Source organism: Salmo salar, chromosome 20, assembly GCF_965601325.2.
Source record: "Salmo salar chromosome 20, fSalSal1, whole genome shotgun sequence".
In the NCBI taxonomy this organism is placed as follows: Eukaryota; Metazoa; Chordata; class Actinopteri; order Salmoniformes; family Salmonidae; genus Salmo; species Salmo salar.
In genome coordinates, this window is record NC_138310.1 from 61326825 (window position 1) to 61349367 (window position 22543).

Consider the following 22543-nt stretch of genomic DNA (forward strand, 5'->3'; position numbering starts at 1 on the left):
AAAACCTTATTCCTTATGATTGAATTTTTGACTGTCTTTTTTGCCCTTTATTAATATGTTATTAAATGTGTTTCTATGGGCAATAGTGGTAAAGGCCAAATTCAATATTTCCTCAAAAATATATATTTTTATATACCTAAAGCGGTTCTAAAACTCAAAATCATAGTCAAATGATCCATGGTATGACCTTCTTAAAACAACTCCATTTGTCAGCTTAGAATAACAATAACAAAAGGGAGCCTAATAATAAAGATTAGGTGCCAAGATGGACAGAAGTTCAACCTCCTCACCATGACTGACAGCAGTGGAGTGGACATGAATATTTATCATCGAAAACACATGCCATGTATTTAATGCACTTCTTGTCAGTTCACTATTTGCCAATTTTCTGTCAGAGTTAAAGTGGAAACAGCATCAGCATCTCATCAAGTGTGCATTCACACCTATACTTCAGCTTTGACAGCTAAAAGCACAGTTGTGTCAAATAGCCTATAGTCAAATGCTCTAAATATCGTAGCATATCATATTAAAGTTCAAACAACGTACTCATAGCAGACTACCTACGAGGAAGATTCAACAACACGACAGGTCAGCCAGAAAGAGCATTATGAACAAACAGAAAATACTTTAAAACCATAGGTAATTCAACCTGTACGCTTTACACCAACATTCTTCGTTGTCCAATACACCCTGAGGCAACATATTGTGTATCTGTCCAAAATTGTTAAGAACACTACCAAGGAGTCCACTTTGTGATAACACATGGAGTTGTTCTTTACTGTCAAGTGTCAGATGAGAATTGAATACAACTAAAGATATTACTATGAAATAAAAATATCACTGCATTATCAACACAAAAATGAACAACTACTCTTTGAATAAACCCTTGTCAGTTACAACACAGATAAAGATGGGCTACCCGTCCTGTAGCATCTTAAAAAAGAAAATATATGGAAAACTGCTTTAAAACTCTTCAAAAGGCTTCACTTCAAAGGCTAGGGTCTTCCTATCCTTGGAGACCTCAAGTTATGAGTGTCCCAGTCTGCACAGAACACACAGAGGACAGACAGAGCACAGATCTAAGCAGCAGTTAGCTGCACCTGGACTAGACTGTCTCAGAGGAACAGTCGGGAGGGGAAGGAAGACAAGAATCCATGACAGGAGGACAAGATGGCTGAATCCCAAATGGCACCATATTCCCCATGTCGTGCACTACTTTTGACAAGGGCCAACAGGGCTCAGGTCAAAAGTAGTGTACTATACAAGTAATAGGGTAACATTTGGGACACATTATGAGGGAGGAGACGGTGTGCTAAATAGCATAGCATCCCTGTTGTCCATTTCTCGCTCACATTCACAAATACAGCTTCTTGGTGAAGAGAATGTATTGGTAACTAGAGGGTACCTAGTTCAAATCCCAAATGAGGTACAGTATACTGATGTTTTCAGTATGAGATTAGGTACTTAATCTGGTTTCCATCCATTCATGGCTTGTCATCCTTACACATACCAAAACTAATTGGGGTTGGAAATTACTGGTAAGTGATATTGAGAGGAAGAATATGCTACTTCCCTTAATAGAAATAGGTGGCATATTAACACAGTGTCTCCTGACCCCTCCTGTCTCAGCCTCCAGTATTTATGCTGCAGTAGTTTATGTGTCGGAGGGCTAGGGTCAGTCTGTCACATCTGGAGTATTTCTCTTGTCTTTTGCGGTGTCCTGTGTGAATTTAAATATGCTCTCTCTAATTCTCTCTTTCTTTCTCTCTCTCTTGGAGGACCTGAGCCCTAGGACCATGCCTCAGGACTACCTGGCTTGATGACTCCTTGCTGTCCCCAGTTCACCTGGCCGTGCTGCTGCTCCAGTTCCAACTGTTCTGCCTGCAGCTATGGAACCCTGACCTGTTCACCGGACGTGCTACCTGTCCCAGACCTGTTGCCCCAGACCTGCTGGAACCCTGACCTATTCACCGGACGTGCTACCTGTCCCAGACCTGCTGTTTTCAACTCTCTAGAGACAGCAGGAGCGGTAGAGATACTCTCAAAGATCGGCTATGAAAAAGCCAACTGACACTTACTCTTGTGTTACTGACTTGTTGCACCCTCGACAACTACTATGATTATTATTATTTGACAATGCTGGTCATTTATGAACATTTGAACATCTAGGCCATGTGCTGTTATAATCTCCACCCGGCACAGCCAGAAGAGGACTGGCCACCCCTCATAGCCTGGTTCCTCTCTAGGTTTCTTCCTAGGTTTTTGGCCTTTCTAGGGAGTTTTTCCTAACCACCGTGCTTCTACGCCTGCATTGCTTGCTGTTTGGGGTTTTAGGCTGGGTTTCTGTACAGCACTTTGTGATATCAGCTGATGTAAGAAGGGCTATATAAATACATTTGATTTGATTTGACATAAGGGCATAAATTCTAAGTTGCTGAACAACACCTTCAGTATCACAAAACTGAAATGCCCTGATTATATTTTCACATTAAATTGGTCATTAACAGAATGTGAAACATACTGCACAAAAGCTGAATGAACTGTGGGCTGAAAATTATGCCTCACTGTGCGTGTCATTTAAAAAAAATATATATCTTCCACTTCGTACCACTGTGTTTAAACTCACTTCCTATTTGAAGGGGAAAACTGGCGAGGCAGAACATATTTTCAGCCGACAGAAAACAGACGTGGAAGTCAAAATAAACGCTTCAAAATAAAGCCAGAGACTGCCCTCCGTTAGCGCTGAATGAGTGAGTGAGTGTGAGATGTGTGTGTAAGTCTAAATGCAAGTGTGTGGGCTAAAATTAAAAAGGAGGTTTAGATGAGATTACAGGCATTCCCGTTTCCACAGATGGCCATTACAAAAGGTTCTGGAATGATTTCATCAGAACTCTTAAAAAGAAGAACACGACATTCCCACCCACAAATTGAAAACAAACAAAAGTAGGAAATAAATCAAATGTCCCTGTTAGAGCTTTATTTTTCTCTTAATCAATTCTGTGGTTAGCTGGACCACAAAAGACAACACTGACTGTACACACACATCATCGCTGTGTCCCCACTGGGAGGGGGTACGTGCGTGCGTATCATGGTGACTAAGAGAACAGCCCAAAGGCCTCACGCTGGCTTCAAAAGCATCACTTCTCCAAAAATCTGGTGCCTCTTTTAATACAAATGCTCTGAGATTTACCATTTAATACACTTTAGAGGGATACTTCGCGTTTACCACTGCTAAACCTGTCATGAAAATAGCAATGAAAAGCACAGCTTAGTACCACAATAGGCTTTCCTCTAAGTCTCTTTGAAAATGTTTGGTGGAACGAGTGGGGTTTTCCCTGCAATACTGTAATTAATATCAAGGCATTAGGTGACAGGATTATTCTTTTTTTTGGTGACAACAGGACTTAGTGGATAAAGCATTAGGATAATGACAAATTAGGGACATGACATGATCTCTTTTTTAGGATCAATCTTGCTTTGTTGTTGTCGGGTGTCATTTCAAATTACACATAGCTTATATCTTCCTGCATTAGATTAAAAACTGTGTGCTAAATGTGTCTAATGAATATTGAGATATCAAGGACACGACACCGGCCTTGCTGGTGAGGTGTGAAAAGTCTCGACTCAGAGCCATGACTTTTAAAGGACAGGTCCATGGGAGGTTCACAGGGGCCAGCTGGAGGGCCGTGGCCTGGTGCTGAAACCATCATCTCTTGAAAGGCCCAGCACCTAAAATGCTGGTAATGATAAATATTGAATTAAATAAAATGTAAAAAGGAGGCAAGAAAAACATGCATCCTATCCACCTATACTGGTGCTGATGGTTTCCAGGTCGCTACTGGCTACCGTCTGTGGTAGGTAGCCATGGTGACCATTGTCACCCTCAGGGGAGTCTCCATGAGTTCCATCCGGCCGGAACCCTCAGAAAATATGAATCCATCCATAGTCTCCATGGTGACAGAACACTTTATTTGTCAAAAATAAATAATAAAATCATGCCCACATCCTCTGTGCATCTGGAGATTTGGGGGTGGGCGTACAGGGTAGGAAGATTGGGGGGTTGTAAATGTCAGGGGCTCTGCTGACAAGAGCTTTCTGCCTGCCCAGACACTTCATCCACACAGTTCCAAAACTCAGAGGTTATGTCCCAAATGGCACCCTATTCCCTAAAAGTGCAATACTTTTGACCAGAGCCCTATGGGCCCTGGTCAAAAGTAGCGCACTATTCAGGGAATAGGGTGCCATTTGGGACACAACAGTGAGAACAAAAGCAGGCTTCTTCTTCACTGCTGAACTTTTACCCTGGGAGTGTGTGTATGCTCCCACTCCGAAAAACACCCACAAACAGTTAAGATGCCTCCGCCCTCCGCACCCTGCCTCTGTGATTTGGATTCATTGACAAAGAGCAGTCTTAAATGTTCTGAATGTTAATACCAGCGGACCTAATTAAATCATTTAAATAATAACAACGACCAGCAGCAGCAGGGGCTGGAAACACAAATCCTTTCCAGACACTATGTGAGGAGAGGAGGAGCAGGAGAGCAGGAAGACCAGAGCCCAGGGGCTGATACAGTATGGCACACAGGCATTCTTTACTAATTCCCCCACCAACCCAACTGGCACTGGCACAGTGCGTGAAGGGTCACACATGTACTTTGCTGTCAGGAAAATCACTAGATCCATACATTGTTTTGGCTTAACGCATAATCCTTTCCATTGATAAAATGATGTTGAGTGGGCCTGGCTAGAAGCCCACAAATACAAGGATAGGCACACATGCTTTTTCCCCCTTTCTGGTTTTCCTTTAATTTGCAAATCTTGTAATCTAAGCCTCGAGCTGACTGAACCAACTTCTAAACCAGCGCTGCTCTCGCGGCCAAGACTCCAATCTGTTTTCCATTTAAGTGTCAAGCCGGCATCCTTTTTGCTGGTTGAACCAAGCTGTTATTTTAAAATGATTATATGCTAAAAATTGAGTGAGGACCTTAGTAAGTTTACAAACGTCCTGAATGGAAAGACTGTGCTGTGGCAATAGGGGAGTCCTCTCTTCTTTTAATGTAGTGTTATTTACCAAACACCTCTGTCGGTCGGGAGTCAGGACGGCCCTAGCCTGGCTGTGCCATTCAGCCAGAGGTCAGGGTTTGGGCTTTTAAGCATCAAGCATGTTTTCAGCATTACTGCTGAGCATCAGTCACCAGGCCAAGCAGCCAAACCCTCCCCGTCTGTAGCTCTCTCTCTCCGTGTCAGCCAGGACACAGCCAGAGCAGTGGTAGAGGCAGTACAGAGGCAGACGAGGCAGTAGAGAATCGGTGGCAGAGGCAGTAGAGGAGGAGGCTGCTTTACTGTGAAAACTTGGGGAAGGTGGTCTCCATCAAAGCCCAGCTGAAGACAGACTTCCTTATTTCATTTCCCAGGAAGGAAATATCGAGTTAAATGTTTTCGATGTTCTGGAAGAGGAGCAGGGACAAGGGGAGGGGAAAAAGGGAGGTCATGGCAACGTATGGAGAGAACAGACGCCTGGGGTTCTCTCTCTTCACCAGGGGGGCTTTGATGGCTCTTATTACTTAGGCCAAATTATAGGCTTTCAAATGTACTTAAGATTTGTACCTCGTAACGTCTGAACGTCAGGCAGTACAACCAAGGGCCCTAGCCTGTCTTTCCCTTCCCACACATTTTAATAAAGATTGACTCTGGTGACAGAGAAAGGACATTCCATTAGCACATGGAAGTTTCACATCTTCTCCTCTGATCTCCTCCTCCTCCTGCTCTAACCTCTCCTCCCATCTCCTCGCTCCTTTTCTGCCTCGCCATGCAGCCAGATTGGCTTATCCAAGTCTGGTAAATTAGCAAGGAAAGTCAACCTAAAATCACCCAAAATGTCTTACTAATGTGCTACCTTGTGTCTGCTCTTGCATACCTGATTATTTCTAGTAAAAGATCAAAACAACTATTTGATTTGTTGCTCCCTTGTTAACCAGGCATGTGATGTGACTGGAAGGAAGGACGGATGGGGAAAGGGATCTCATGTTAAGGCGTTGTATAAAATGACAGTCTGATCTATATATAGTGCACTACTAAATAGGGTGTCATTGCAGACATAGTCCGAGTATGCAAGTCACGTTGACATGTTGTGGAATCTGATGCCACTGTGGGTCTGTCTGAGTGACCAATCAGTGAGATGGAGGCCAGAGAAATAGAACGACTAGACCAGGAATGAGTCCATCATCATACATATACTAACTTCTGAGACGCTCGAAAACTGGGGGCGCCCAATAAAATAAAACTATGCCTGGTCGCCAACTGACGCACATCACTCCTACCAGTGGTCATGGTTACCAGCAGCCATGGTTAACACATGTGGAAACTGGATTACAAGTGTGTGTGGCGTAGTTCAACTTTAACCCAACCAGAGAAAGGCTTTAGAGCTAATGGACTGTAACTCTATCTAATGATGTCATCAGGAAAAATCAACTCTTTCAACATGGGAAAAACTTGGGCTTGTACATAGTCACATTATTGGATCTCTAGGGGCTTGTACTGTGCTGTGCTTGTACTGTGGATTCAGTCAGATACCACCCTCCCAAGCGTATCTCCCAGCGATGTCATGAGAAATGTGTACTGTACTCACCCCGAGGACCCGGTACTCTTGCACACCCCCAGGAGAGGCCTTTTGTCCGCAAAACTATCAATCATCAGCGGACCTAGAAGAAGAAGAAGGGGGAGAAGAAGAAGAAGAAGAAGAAGGGGAAGAAGGAGAAGGAAAAAAGAGGGGGGGGAGAAGGAGAGAGAGAAGATGAGGGACTGACAGAGAGCAGTGATCATTCATCATTAGGGGGCCCTATGCATGTGAGACAGGCCTGTTGTGTAGTGTGCCCAGTCCAGCCTGCCAGAGCCACCCACTCCACTTAACTAGCGCTACTGTAGCAGGATGCGTGTTGATTACATTACTACAGCAGCTCTGTAATCAAATTATACCCCCTAAAGAATTCTGAAGAGATGGACTCCCCGAGTGGTGGAGTGGTCTAAGGCCACTAGAGATCCTGGTTCGAGTCCAGGTTCTGTCACAGCCGGCTGCGAACGGGAGACCCATTGGGTGGTGCACAATTGGCCCAGCGTTGTCCGGGTTAGGGGAGGGTTTGGCCGGCAGGGATGTCCTTGTCCCATCACACTCTAGCGACTCCTGTGGCGGGCCAGGCGCAGTGCACGCTGACACGGTTGCCAGGTGTACGGTGTTTCCTCCGACACATTGGTGTTGCTGGATTCCGGGTTAAGTGGGCATTGTGTCAAGAAGCAGTGAGGCTTGGCTGGGTTGTGTTTCGGAGTATGCACGGCTTTCGATCTTCATCTCTCCCGAGTCCGTACGGTAGTTGCAGCGATGAGACAATTGGACACCTCGAAATTGGGGATAAAAAGGGGTAAAAAAAAAAAGAAATAAAAATAACTAAATTCTGAAGAGGAAAAGGAGACAATATATAAAATAGAACATTTCAGAAGTTGGACCGTCTCATTCCTGGCAACTTGGAGAGGACTCATCCCCGCTGACCACAGAATAATGCCCAGGTTAACATGAAGACTTATGGGGATCAAATAGATTAACATACCAGCATGCAAGACATTAAGAAGAAAGGAGAGGAGGGAGACGGAGGAACAGAAACAGCACTCTTTTCTAACGTGCTGAACTCAAACTATCTTTCCTCTCCATATGGAGGGGAGGATGGAGCGAGATAGATTGACAGAGACCCCCTTCAAAGCTGAGTAGGGTTCTTTTGTCTGCCTCTGTTTAATTCTTTGGGTTTGGGGCGAAATTACAGTATGGTAAAAGCCCAGTGGGCATATTTAGTTTCTGTCCCATAGGGCTCTGATCAAAGTAGTGTACTATGTAGGGAATAGGGTGCCATTTTCCCCTAGAGATGGCGAGGGAGGGATGTGGTGTGTGTGGGGGTCCAGATTGAAGAAGCTGTTAGGCCTGTGGAGGGGAGTCATTTAGCCCTGACAGTAATCACTGTGAGTTCCTGTGGTGTGACCGTGCCGTGTGGGAGAGCCAATGTGCCGTCCTCAAACCCCTAACACTCCCAAACACAGCCTTTCTTCTGCACTCATATTTCTGTCATCAAACATCACAACGGGTCACCATATTGAGCTGTAGGCAAATATGATTACCCCGAAAGACCAAAGGGTTTCATCTGAACAATGCATTTAGGAAAATAAACAGTTTCTGTAAATACAGTCAGGGGGAAAATGATCTAAGATTTCATGACTAGTGTTGACTATGCTTTGATTATGAGTAGACTGTAATTTCAGAGATATAATATAGCTCCATTTCAAACTCGACATTTGTATGTTTGACTGTTGAGTGTGTGTTTATCTCATTTATAGAGGAAGGCAAGTCTGTATTGAAGCCAATATGTTTGCTGTTATAAATTCTATAATTTCCAGAGCCATTTCAGTAATTAGTCCCTTTACATGGAGGCTGGGCCTCTGGGACATCTGAGTTCAGGTCCAACACAATACTATTACTGACATCCCTTCTACTGTTCAAGAGACCAACAGAAGGCTCATACTGTACATATTAGGATCACTTGTCATCAATGCTCATCTATTGTACTGTGAATCACTTTGGTAGGCGTATGTATGGCCTATACCAGAGGACAGAAGAAAAGAGCATAGGTTACAAACTCTGGGATGCTGGACAGATAAACGGATCACTCTCTTCGGAAAAACACCACTTCCTCCTCGATTCCAGGAAGGGGCCTTTTGACTTATTTGAACCGACACCTATTTTCAGGACTTTCCAAACCCGCCCACCCAGGATCCCGACTGAAACAATTGGTCTTTTAACAGCTGCCACAGAGCAACACTGTTTGCGCCGGCTGCATCTAACAGATTGCAATCAGTGTCTCTCGCTCTCTCCCGCCCGCTACTCTGGTAGTACAATTCATTTTTATTTTAGCAGTCAGAGAATCGTTCCCCTCATGTGTTGGGTATCTGCTGCTTCTTATTACTGTTGGTGGCTTTCATCCCCATCCAGGGCCCTTTCAATGCTGTCATTGTGCATTGTTGAAATCTGCCAAAGGACCGGAACACAGAGCGAGAACAAAAAGCTGATTTTCTCACCAGAACGCCACATGCTAGCGTTTTGTGCATTTCACTTCATTTCTGAATTATACCTGCAGTGACAGCAAATTCAAACTTCATGCCTAGAGAATAACTAATTGGCAGAACGAGGGAAATCCAATTGTATATGGGTTTAAGAGGATGTGAATGCGTACGATCTTATATTAGATACAACGGTGTGTCTGAGGGTGGTCCATAGGCAACCTAGAGGTGATATGTCCCCTCTGCTTTCCTTTGAAGTCTCTGATTGAACATGATTAGATGATGTTTCACATGTTTTTCACTGGCCTGCTTCTCTTCCATACCTAACCTTTAGAAATGCTATTACCCCTGTAATACAATGGGGCCAATGAGTGAATTGAGGGAGAGATATAAATGGTGGGGGGGGCTAACCAGAGCTCTGTCACTTCATTCTGAGTCAGTCTGAGCCAGCGGGGGCCAGGCCAACAGTATGATTGAGGCCAGGACTGCCTTTAATATTAGGATAGGAACAGGAAGAGAGGGGGCTCTGGCATGGGGCTTCTGACTATTAACAAACAGGGTAGTCTTTAATTAACCCATGACATATCACAGCAAACACACACACGCCACATCCTCAAACGACATAAATTGTGCCACACTTAACTTCGTTTCAAGAGTGGTCCATGAGCGCTGGCGAGAACTGATTTGAGTTTAAGTGATTTAATTTTTTTCGGTGGAGGAGAGGCCGTGTTGAAAACCCACATCAGAGGAAAAACAAGACCAATGTGCTTCAAAACGCATACATTTAACAGCAGAGCTTTTTTCTTCCACTTTGCAGATTGGGTGGATAAATATTGACTGAAGTGGGCAGAGAGGAGGTTCATGTGGCATGACAAGCTGAAAACAGCCAAGCTTTTCTACTGATTTCTAGAACGAAAGCATCTCGCTTACAATGTGCATCACACTCAAAGACGGTCTGATGTGAACAAGTAGAACGACAAAAATACAAGACTGGGAAACGTTAGGGTAGACGTAAAAGATGACAGAGGTGAAAGATGGCAGAGGTAGGCAGGTAGACAGATACTCACTGATATGGGGCGCTGGCAGGATGTGGGCAGCTCTCACAGGTCCGTGGCGCACAGAGAAAAGCTCCTGGGCCTCCCCACCCAGCTACAACAGAGAGTGGAAAAAAGAGAGTAGAGCAAGTTCAACAACAATGTAACAACAAGTAAATGTAACAAGTCAAAAGAAGTGTCACCAGTGAAAAGTCAAACGATTTGAGACTATTTTACAGTGGCTGGACAGCTTTCTTTCTCCATCCTTCTGACATAAATGCATACAATGAGCGCGCAGTCTAAGACCACTCTCATTTACTCTGATGTCTTATATAAAGGAAATTTAACTAATGTATCTAAAAGAGGACATTGTTGTTTTACGGTTGTTGCGGTGTAGTTCTGTCAAAAACACTTGGCCAAGCAAACACCAGCTGAACAGAGGGAATAGAGCTAGGCAGGGGGGCAAGCCCACCTATACAATGCTAGGGTAAACACTTCATATAAAACAGTTAACAGTTTGCCATAGTCAACAGGGCTGGAGTTGTTATTTCTGATGATAAAACGCCATAAGTTCGGTGGGGTGACAACTAGTTCTTTACGAGGCTGCTCCGATAATCAATACGGCCATACTTCTGATTAAGCCTCAGCGTAATGATAGAATTATCAACACTACACAACCACAAACTTAAAGCTCTGGTTTGGATGGAGGCTAAAGGGCTAAGATGTCGGCAGCAGGGCAAAGTCAAAAGACAATGTGGGGGCCCCTAGCTGGAACAAAGAGAGATTTGTTCACACTGGGAAAAAAACAAAAAAACATCTATTCCAACTGCGTGGAAAGGGGCTTGTCAAGGAGGAAGGGGGCCCTAGAGGGAGATTGGGAGGGGTGACCTAGAGGGAGAGGAAGGGGAGCACTAAAGGGAGTGGAGGAGGGGCTGGTGGTTGAAGTGCCAACCAAACTGTAGAGTAAAAGCTACCAACAAAGGTCCCCAAAGCATTCCGATGCAAACGAGCGGCCTACTCTTTCTTTCTGTGACTGAGCCAATGGGACAGAGCGGGCTGCGGTGTCGTCTGGCTGGCAAGACCAACAGTCTGATAACCAGACAACTCAGCTAATTGGTTTCAAAAGCGCTATGATGACTGATGCCAAAAATACTTTTAAAATGCTTTGAACAGAACTGAGATTAAACATAGCCTACATACAGTATCTGAAGTAAAGAATAACAGGTTAGCAGCTGGATAGTGTTGAGGAAATAGTGTTCCCACATTGACATGTTGAAAATGTCCGCCACACCTGTTGTTCACCCAGCGTGTACTGTGTAGGCCTATATCCCCTGTCATTCTGAGAAGCTACAGTATCTATAGCTAGAGGTCACCAATAGATCAGAGGTTATTGTAGGTTGCTTCCTGTCTTTACTGTTCTATCAGATACAATGAGAACTGTTAATGGAATTAAAGTGGTAGCTGTGTCCCTGTTCGAGGCTGTAGAGATGCTAGGTCATCGCCTGCATTAGGCCCCAGAGAGAGGCTTGGGTAGTCAGGTCAGAACCCTTGCATGGTCCGTGGTGGCTCTCACGCCTGTAATGGTGCATTGTTTTAAGCTCTAAGCTCCACTTTTGTGATTTTTTTTGTGTTAAATTACAGCAAAACGTGCATTATCACATTACTGTCGCCATAATCCACGTGTCTTAAGTAGATAAGCACATCCGAGGATGAACGCTCTTTTGCGCAATTAGTCGCCTCTTTTCAAAGTGGTGGATCGGGCCATTGTTTTTATTAAAAGTACAGCTCGGTCCAGTGGCATTAAACTAGAGCATCATAAACCACTAGCAGGTTAAAGGAGCACAGAGAGAGGGAATAAGTGGGACTATGGTGGGAGGATGGGTGGGATTCCTACGGCAAATGGAGTTGGAGAATAATGGATTTTGCTGGATTGTGTGTGGTGGGGGGGCGGGGGGGTTAGGATAATGACAATACGGTGGGCATTGTGCATTACCCCACAGCTCATCCTTGCCTTACATGGCTCTGTGTGACAAGACAGCCAGCCAGGCATCAACAACATCCGTCTCTGCTTTCTGCCATTACATTAGCCGCCTGTCTACACAGCAGCAATATGCCAAATTGCTTCCTTCTGTGTGTGTGTGTCTATTTTTATTTATTATCATAATTTTTATTAATTTCATTTTTGGGTCTGGGTGGTATGTTTTTTGGGGAAACTAGTGTTTTACACCGTGTTTTAATCTCTGTATTACCCCTCTGTTGTAGGACAGACAGACGTGCATTCAGACAGACGTGCATTCAGACAGACGTGCATTCAGACAGACGTGCATTCAGACAGACGTGCATTCAGACAGGACACACGACAAGGGCATATTGATGGTGGATGAATATGATCAATGAATAATGTTCAACAAAATGAAGTGCTTTTGGGGATCCTAAAACAACAGCGGATTTCAATGTTACTTTCCACCATGAGAGACACATAACACTTGGTACTAAGGACACAAGCGGGGGCCATTTTCACTGTTGAGCTACAAAGCAGACGGTAGACCAGCGGTGATAACTTTTCTCCCTCTTGGAAGCACATGAAGACAGGCTGATATTGTCCCTATCTGGGACTGTACTTTAATAATAACAGCGCCCACACAGACACCTCTTTTCAAAACTGGTCATTTCCCCCAACACCTCTTCAGGCCAACAACTTGCCCACGGTAGTATGGGCCTCATCTGTCTGGGACAGGGCAGGCGACACCTATCCAGTCAAAGATCCCTCGCTGTCTGAGGGGACAGTAATGCACACACACACGGACGGTTGATATGCACATACACACTCTGTCGGGCGTCTGATGAGGAGTGTGTATGTGTGTCTCTCCATGCAGTCAGTGCCATTACAGAGGGTGTAGGCTTAGCGACTGTCAAAAAAACTTCACAGCTACTCAGGGTTCGAGACCGAGGTGCTATCATAAGTTAATATGAACCCAGTGAAAAAACACGTCCTGGAAACATGCCAAAACCACAGAAAAACTACAAGAGGTGTAAGAGTGTGAGATAAAGAGGAGCAACACCGCAACAGTATCGAGTGTATCGCCCAGTTGGGACCAATTCCAATTCCACTTCTTGGTCGACTGGTATTGAAACGGAACTATACTGTACCCAACTCGGGATGGTACTAGAATACTCTATATGTAGTGCAGCAGCACATCTGTAGCTGGCTGGCTATGGCCCTTCTCTCCTCGTTTATTCTGGATGGTATTATGTAGGCTGGCTAGTGTTGCACATCTGTAGCTAGCTGCATATAGTTCCTCTCTTCTTTAAGAGAGAAGAGGTGCGCTAACAACAGAGACGTTGTTCATAGTCACATCCCACCAGTGTGTGTGTGTGTCAGTCAGCCCCCAGTGTCAGTGTGTGGAGGGGAAAAGTGTGTCGTTTCCCTGGTGGCCTGTGGATGTTTAGAATGGACTGATTAAGGACTTAGGCTGTTTAGATCTCACAGGATGTATGTTAAGTTAGCATGTTTCTGTGACAGCTTGCACGTGAAACCTGATAGTCCTAAAGAGAGGCCTTTGCGGAGTTGCAGGTTATTTGTTAAGTTGTAGAGCTGACAAAATCCTCTAATGATTTTACTAGAGAATCTCAGTTATTATTTTCAGATAATCCTGGAAACGACTTTACTGTGGTTGAAAAATGGTTGAGTCAAAAGAACAGCTCTTTCAAATAGCCTTTACATTTCCTCCTCATAGGGCTTTGAAATTAACTCAAAGAATACAAATCTGGGTAAAAAGAAAAGTACAGGAAAAATGTTAATGCTATTTCCACTCTTAGGTTTTTCCATAAGTGGTTTCTTACTTTATTTCACTCCATATTCCTCCTTAAATATTTGACCCTTGGATGATACCAGTCACATCAACACAAACCACCTTAAAAGAATATCAAAAGTCCTCCATCTTGTTGGCTAAGTCTACCTCCTCAGTGACAGACGAGGAGAGGAGGAAATGAGTGGCCCTTCTCTCACCTCCATGATTCTCCTCACATTGTGGAGGCCTGTACATGTCTCTCTATTGTTCAAATCTGCTCAATGTGGGTGCACAACAGTGATGGGTAAAATAAAACCAGTTACAGTTACACATCAGGATATTATTTTTGACAATATATTGTATCATTTTGACAATATCGCAATATTATTTGTCTTAGTTGGCTGTACCAAAACGCCAGTATTTTCTTTCAAAGTTTGTTCTCCATCTTCTTTTTAAACAGGGAACAATTTTTTTCAGCACTTTTATTTCCATGACTAATAAAAACTTGTCCCTCTGCAGCAGACATATGGTGTGCAATTTGTTTGGAACATTGAATTGCAATAAAATCACAGTATCGAACACAAAAAGAATCGCAACATATCGTATCGGCACCTAAGTATTGTGATAATATTGTATCGTGAGGTCCCTTGCAATTCCCAGCCGGAGTGCACAATAGGTGCTATGGTTCCTGTAATTATGGGACCTGGAGAGAGTAGTGTCTTGTGTGACCCACCCAACCTGCTCATCAAATGTAAACAGCTCTATATTTTAAATTAAATATTTCAACCCCAAAAACACAAAGATCTGTTTTTCATATGTTAACAACCACAACACAGATCCTAGAGAGACTGTTGGTGCAAAAGTTGTCAAGACTTGTAATTGACTGGAGCATTTTAAAAAGAAAATAACTTAACACCCTGGTCTATCCTGACATCTAGTGGGGGACAAGGGGTACGGCAAATGAGATACAATAATGTCTGGGGTTTTTACCTTTATTTAACTAGGCAAGTCAGTTAAGAACAAATTCTTATTTACAGTGATGGCCTACACCGGACGACGCTGGGCCAATTGTGTGCCGCCCTATTGGACTCCCAATCACGGGCTGATTGTGATACAGCCTGGATTCGAACCAGGGTGTCTGTAGTGACGCCTCAAGCACTGAGATGCAGTGTCTTAGACCGCAGCACCACTCACGTCTGTTGTTGTCAACATCTTTCTATTCAAAATGTATTTATAAAGCCCTTTTTACATCAGCTGATGTCACAAAGTGCTTATTCAGAAACCCAGCCTGAAACCCCAAATCGCAAGCTTCAACACCAACAACAGCACAGTAACAACAAAAACACTGGTTGTGCTACAGTTGGTCTTTACTCACGGATATGCTCCAGATCTGCATCCCGTCTGCGTAACCAATCATGAGGCAGAGGGGAGGGTCACTGCTGCCACTGTGCATCTCCAGGAACTCTGGGGAGCGGGACGTATCTGATGGACACAGGAAAACACAAAGAAACACATACATTTATATTCAGTAAACTCTATAGACTTATTCAAACTTATTTTGATTTCAATTCATTTGATGAATTGACTATCAAACTAGAACTGCCTGACATGGATATTTACCATATTATGGCAAAACAAGTGGAGACCGGGGGGGGTCTAATCAGAACCAGTGTATTTCTGTAGCGGGCTCCATCCCAGACAACTGTTGTATGTGCCTGTGTCTTGTAGGTCTCCCCATAAACATATGCAAACATAAACTGAGTATACCAAACATCAGTAACACCTTCCCATGTTGACTCCAATGCTGCCCACAGGTGTGTCAAGTTGGCTGGATGTCCTTTAGGTGGTGGACCATTCTTGATACACACGGGAAACTGTTGAGTGTGAAAAACCCAGCAGCGTAGCACTTCTACCATACCCCATTCAAAGGCACTTAAATCTTCTGTCTTGCCCATTCCACCTCTGAATGGAACACATACACAATCCATGTCTCAATAAAAATCCTTCTTTAACCCGTCTCCTCCCCTTCATCTACACTGATTGAAGTGGATTTAACAAGTGACATCAAAAAGGGATCATAGCTTTCACCTGGATTCACCTGGTCAGTCTGTGTCTTGGAAAGACCAGGTGTTCTTAATGTTTTGTACACTCAGTGTATAATCAGTCTATACAACACATTTGACTGCTTGGTTTGTTGCTGTTGTCTAAAATGATTCATCCTTGTCTTTGTCGATTTCAAAAACCTTTTACTAAACCGTTTCATTTTATAGAAGAATGGTTGGGGTTTAAGTGTTCCAGCTCATTCTTTTGAATAAATGTTTAACTCTAGCTACTTTGAATGCGTGTCAACTCCAGCCATTCTTAATGTATATGAACCATTGCTTCCGTATGGAACAATTTGCTTTACATTGAGCATGCAAAGAAGCAGGGCTGGAACAGTGAAGCTCTAAATTGAACACCAAATAGAAGTCCTCTTCAAAAGGTTTGCGTAAATAACATTAAAGTGGTAGAATGTTTTATAAACACAGACAAAACTCTGTCTAATCAACACAGCTGCTGTCAGATTGAGGGAGAGATCTGGCACACACACACACACACACACACACACACACACACACACACACGTGCCATTGAGATACATCAGACCTGTCAGTCAAAGTCCTTACAAGAAATGAACCATCAAATGGTTCGCAAACAACGCCTGCCAAAGGACCTATTCATGTGTCACATTTAAACAGTTTTCTACCCAGAAATTCTAACAAGAGGCCACTTACCAGCATATTTCAGTAAACTCATAATATTCACAAACCTGTTAATATATGGTTTAATCTAATCTGTGGATTTAAAATACCAGATAATATGAAGCAAGTTATCACTTGTTATCAAAATGTGTATGCCCTCCAAGGTTGAACACAACACAGTCAAGGGGGGAAGCTTTGAAACGGTTCTTGGACTTACCATTGATGTCAGCTTTCTCAAATCTGACCCAAACTATTTTCTCTTTTTCATCACTTGGGGGTGCGCCACTGTATGCCTTGAATTTGAACAAAAGACAAGTAGGAGATGAGGACAACAATTTATCAGATTAAATTACTGCAATCTGTTAATGTCATAGAATGACCTATTAAAACTTTAATAGGATAATTTGTGATTCAGTTAATTCTATACCTATAAAAACACCATTGACAGCCTGAGTAAGCTAGTCAATCTGAATAAGGGTAACATGTAATACACATTTCTGTTACTGTAGAAAAGACGACAATCAATGGAAACAGTCTTACCTGAGGGACCACATCTTGGAGGAAGGTCACAACACTCTCCATATACGACTGCTCACTGTAATAACACAAGAGCGTTACCTTGTTGAATGTGTATACCTATGAGTAGAATATTTGTAGTGTATGCATAGGTATAAGTATTGTCTTTGCACTTAATTCAGCTAAATTGGTTGTAGTTAACACTTTCTGTTATGCACTCTCCACCTCAAAGTGGCCAAGGAAATATACTGCTCAAAAAAATAAAGGGAACACTAAAATAACACATCCTAGATCTGAATTAATGAAATAATCTTATTAAATACTTTTTTCTTTACATAGTTGAATGTGCTGACAAAATCACACAAAAATAATCAATGGAAATCCAATTTATCAACCCATGGAGGTCTAGATTTGGAGTCACACTCAAAATTAAAGTGGAAAACCACACTACAGGCTGATCCAACTTTGATGTAATGTCCTTAAAACAAGTCAAAATGAGGCTCAGTAGTGTGTGTGGCCTCCACATGCCTGTATGACCTCCCTACGCCTGGGCATGCTCCTGATGAGGTGGCGGATGGTCTCCTGAGGGATCTCCTCCCAGACCTGGACTAAAGCATCTACCAACTCCTGGACAGTCTGTGGTGCAACGTGGCGTTGGTGGATGGAGCGAGACATGATGTCCCAGATGTGCTCAATTGGATTCAGGTCTGGGGAATGGGCGGGCCAGTCCATAGCATCAATGTCTTCCTCTTGCAGGAACTGCTGACACACTCCAGCCACATGAGGTCTAGCATTGTCTTGCATTAGGAGGAACCCAGGGCCAACCGCACCAGCATATGGTCTCACAAGGGGTCTAAGGATCTCATCTCGGCACCTAATGGCAGTCAGGCTACCTCTGGCGAGCACATGGAGGGCTGTGTGGCCCCCCAAAGAAATGCCACCCCACACCATGACTGACCCACCGCCAAACCGGTCATGCTGGAGGATGTTGCAGGCAGCAGAACGTTCTCCACGGCGTCTCCAGACTCTGTCACGTCTGTCACATGTGCTCAGTGTGAACCTGCTTCATCTGTGAAGAGCACAGGGCACCAGTGGCGAATTTGCCAATCTTGGTGTTCTCTGGCAAATGCCAAACGTCCTGCACGGTGTTGGGCTGTAAGCACAACCCCCACCTGTGGACGTGGGGTCCTCATACCACCATTATGGAGTGTGTTTATGACCGTTTGAGCAGACACATGCACATTTGTGGTCTGCTGGAGGTCATTTTGCAGGGCTCTGGCAGTGCTCCTCCTGCTCCTCCTTGCACAAAGGCGGAGGTAGCGGTCCTGGTGCTGGGTTGTTGCCCTCCTACGGCCTCCTCCACGTCTCCTGATGTACTGGCCTGTCTCCTGGTAGCGCCTCCATGCTCTGGACACTACGCTGACAGACACAGAAAACCTTCTTGCCACAGCTCGCATTGATGTGCCATCCTGGATGAGCTGCACTACCTGAGCCACTTGTGTGGGTTGTAGACTCCGTCTCATGCTACCACTAGAGTGAAAGCACCGCCAGCATTCAAAAGTGACCAAAACAGCCAGGAAGCATAAGAACTGAGAAGTGGTCTGTGGTCACCACCTGCCGAACCACTCCTTTATTGGGGGTGTCTTGCTAATTGCCTATAATTTCCACCTGTTGTCTATCCCATTTGCACAACAGCATGTGAAATGTATTGTCAATCAGTGTTGCTTCCTAAGTGGACAGTTTGATTTCACAGAAGTGTGACTGACTTGGAGTTACATTGTGTTGTTTAAGTGTTCCCTTTATTTTTTTGAGCAGTGTATATTGAACCAGATCATATTGATCCATAGCACTGAAGCATATGTCTGAAACTGATGGTCAATAACAACCATCATGGGATTAGCTGTTAGGCAATGTCATTTCTTTGAAAGGAGAAACTTGTGTGTGTGTGTCCTTACGTGGCAGCTTGTGCTCGCACCACAACCCCTCCAGCACAGCGGCTTGGTCTGCGCGGAGATTCTGATGCCATTCTGTCTCCAAGTCTTTATCCTACAGAGGAAAGAACATGACTATTACAATTCGGTAATAGCTAGGTTTAATTTATGTCTCTGTCTCCATAAAGGTCGAGACTAGTAGACTTTCATATAGGGTGTAGAATGGTCACGAAAGATCTTGAACAGATTCCTACCACTTCTGGTTGTACTAATAGAACATTTTGTACTACAAAATGTAGGCCTAACGGTACACCTGATAGTCAACACAATAAACCACGCCCCAACAAACCTGCCTAATATAACCATGATTAGGGCCAAATCATTACATTCAATAACTAGGATGTAAGTCTGTTTTTTATTTTCAATACATTTCCTGTATCACATATCAATCTGAGCTTGATTACCTTTGCTACATGAAATTATCTGAAAGTTATTAAAGCAACAAAGAATGAGAATGCTGTTAATTGTCTACAGCTCAGCGTTCAACATCATAGTGCCCTCAAAGCTCATCACTAAGCTAAGGTCGCTGGGACTGAACACCTCCCTCTGCAACTGGATCCTGGACTTGCTGACGGGCCACCTCCAGTTTGTGAGGGTAGGCAACAACACATCCGCCATGCTGACCCTCAACACGGGGGCCCCTCATGGGGGTGTGCTTAGTCCCCTTCTGTATTGTGTGTGTGTACTCCCTGTTCACCCACGACTGCGTGGCCACGCACGACTCCAACACCGTCGTTAATTTTGCAGATGACACAACGGTGGTAGGCCTGATCACCGACAACGATGAGACAGCCTATAGGGTGGAGGTCAGAAACCGGGCAGTGTGGTGCCAGTACGACAACCTCTCCCTTAACATCAGCAAGACAAAGGAGCTGATCGCGGACTACATTCACATCAACGGGGCTGTAGTGGAGCGGGTCGAGAGCTTCAAGTTCCTCGGTGTACACATCACTAAAGATCTATCATGGTCCACAAACCAACACAGCTGTGAAGAGGTCATGACAATACCGCTTCCCCTTCAGGAGGCTGAAAAGATTTGGCATGAGCCCTCAGATGCTCAAAAAGTTCAACAGCTGCACCATTGAGAGCATCCTGACTGGCTGCATCACCACTTAGTATGGAAACAGCTTGGCATCTGACCACAAGGTGCTAGAGGGTAGTGTGTACAGCCAAGTAAATCAGTGGGGCCGAGCTCCCTGCCATCCAGGACCACTAAACCATGCGGCGTCAGATGAAGGCCCCCCCAAAAAATGTCAAATACTCCAGCCACCCAAGTCATAGATTGTTCTGCTACCACAAGGCAAGCAGTACCAATGCACCAAGTCTGGAACATTGTTATGCGACTACAATTATCTCCTTTTTGTGTCTAATTTGAAACTGTGCCATTCAAAGGTGACTGTCTTCCAGGTAATGTGTTTGTGTTTCTATTTACTGTTATGTGTAAATATAGTGGCTAACTGTTTTCTTTCCTTTCTTTCATTCAGAAGTGTTGTTAACCAGCTGTCAGACTGTGAATGGACTTGTACTAAAGTTATCCAGTAGGGGTGAGTGGGGTAAAATGATTTTTTTTTACATTAAGCGTCACTCCATCAAGGGAAATATAGTATTATATCTAACAAAGATATCTAGGTTACATATATTTCAGGATATTGTGTATCCCTGGAAATAATCAGAATTCAAGTAAACATTAGTTTTGAAAATATAGCTAGTCCAAAAAAAGTGGTCTCTTGGCACAATTTACCTTGGGTATGGGGTAAGTTGTGCTACAGGACAGGGTAAGTTAAGACGCCTACACATTTCTGTACTGAATGAAATATTAAGACTACCTTTTTAAAACCATGTCTATTTTTTATTTCCCAAACACAATTACTTTTTGTCTTATTTTTAAGCATTTTTTAACACAGGCTTAACACCTAACAAACACTGTACATTTCTAAAACACTTTAAACATAGGCAGGCCCCGTTTTTACCTCATATCCCAGCCTTACATTACACCTGGGAAGAAACACTTCAATTTGTTCAACTTGCCATTGGTTGAACTTACCCCAAGACAAACATTTGTAATAAATTAGCCCACACAGCAACAAGGATGCACTTTCATGCTAGGTGTAGGACCCCAAATGATGTATAGAACAATCTTTAAATTATCTGTTTTGGTTAAGATACAAGCATTATGAAACCTCTAACAATAAATGAATTTGATTTGGTGAAAATGTGGTTTCTTCCTTCAGACTACATGAAATTATGATCTCTTCCTAAATATGTGGTCAAATTATACATGTTGTGTATGGTTTCCTAGAAGGGTGGCTCAATATACCCCTTTGGCGCAACTTACTCCACTCTCCCCTAGTAGCTAACATACTAACTAGAGCCATCTTACTTTTTTTATAAGTTTAACTACAAATGGATCTAGAAACTTGGGTTGAAGTAACTAACAATTATATGATTAGGTACACATACACGAACTACTGTTAGCCTTAACAATGATTGCAACATTTGGTAACACTGACAGCTAACTGGCTAGCTAGCTACTCTATCTAACTCAAGTTGGTTCCTCCAACTAGCTGGTCAGCCGCATATCAAACTGAAGATGACTTAGTTAGCTAACAAGATAAATAGCTGCTGATATTAAAAAGTCAAAATTGTTTGACAAATGTTGCTAACTTAGATATCAAGACCAAGCGTTAGTCTCCAGTCCTATTCTTTCTATGACAGCAGCAGCTAGCTAGCTAACCACCACCAGACAAGTTTTTTTTAATCAAACACCAGTAGCTACACCTATTTATTAAACATCATTCGCGAAGTTTAACCAACTAATGTATATGTTATTCAATACGTACCTAGTGTGTTGTCTAGCTAGCTTGTTAGTTCAACGAATCTCCTAAACAATTGCCATAAAACAGTAGGAAAGACGTGGAAGAGTTAAAGAGACCAATGGTAGCATCCTCGCTGCGTTCACCAAGCCAATCAGTGTACGACAGAGGCGGGTGTTGTAGGTCCTCGACCAATCAGAGTGAATAATAATACCCTGTCGTCCCAGGATAATATTGAGGAATCCGCGCAGATTATTTTGGGGGTGATTATGAAATTGCTATATTTGATCAACAGCTACATTTTATTTGCATGAGTCAAAACAACAGACAATGATTCTGTCGTGAACGTGCTCACCATGACACAAAGCCCGATTTCGAACCACACAGATTTGTTTGTTTACATCGAGTTCTCGCGTGATACTGCTTCGCATGTGTCTGAGGCAGTTTCAGCGAGAACTCTGGGCCCAGTTGCATGAAACATATTTAATTTTTTTAGCTTCTAATTCCAGTTTCCTTAAATTTAATCAAAGATTATGGATATACTGAGAAGATACATGTCTC

General features: G+C 43.5%; 1 protein-coding gene across 5 annotated transcripts in view; it reads right to left on the bottom strand.

Annotated features, from left to right (window-relative positions):
- The window catches only part of LOC106581027 (BCAS3 microtubule associated cell migration factor), a 339535-nt gene extending 317048 nt beyond the window's left edge, over positions 1-22487 (bottom strand). For all 5 annotated transcript variants that reach the window (XM_014162693.3, XM_045703733.2, XM_045703732.2 and 2 more), the window contains exons 1-7: positions 22010-22487; positions 19134-19224; positions 17203-17257; positions 16880-16955; positions 15297-15403; positions 10164-10245; positions 6629-6701 (exon numbers count right to left, since the gene is read on the bottom strand). In XM_014162693.3, the coding sequence (XP_014018168.2) occupies positions 6629-6701; positions 10164-10245; positions 15297-15403; positions 16880-16955; positions 17203-17257; positions 19134-19204 (464 nt within the window). In that variant the 5' untranslated portion in view covers positions 19205-19224; positions 22010-22487. The remainder of the gene's footprint in view (positions 1-6628; positions 6702-10163; positions 10246-15296; positions 15404-16879; positions 16956-17202; positions 17258-19133; positions 19225-22009) is intronic.
- Positions 22488-22543: the final 56 nt, after the last annotated feature.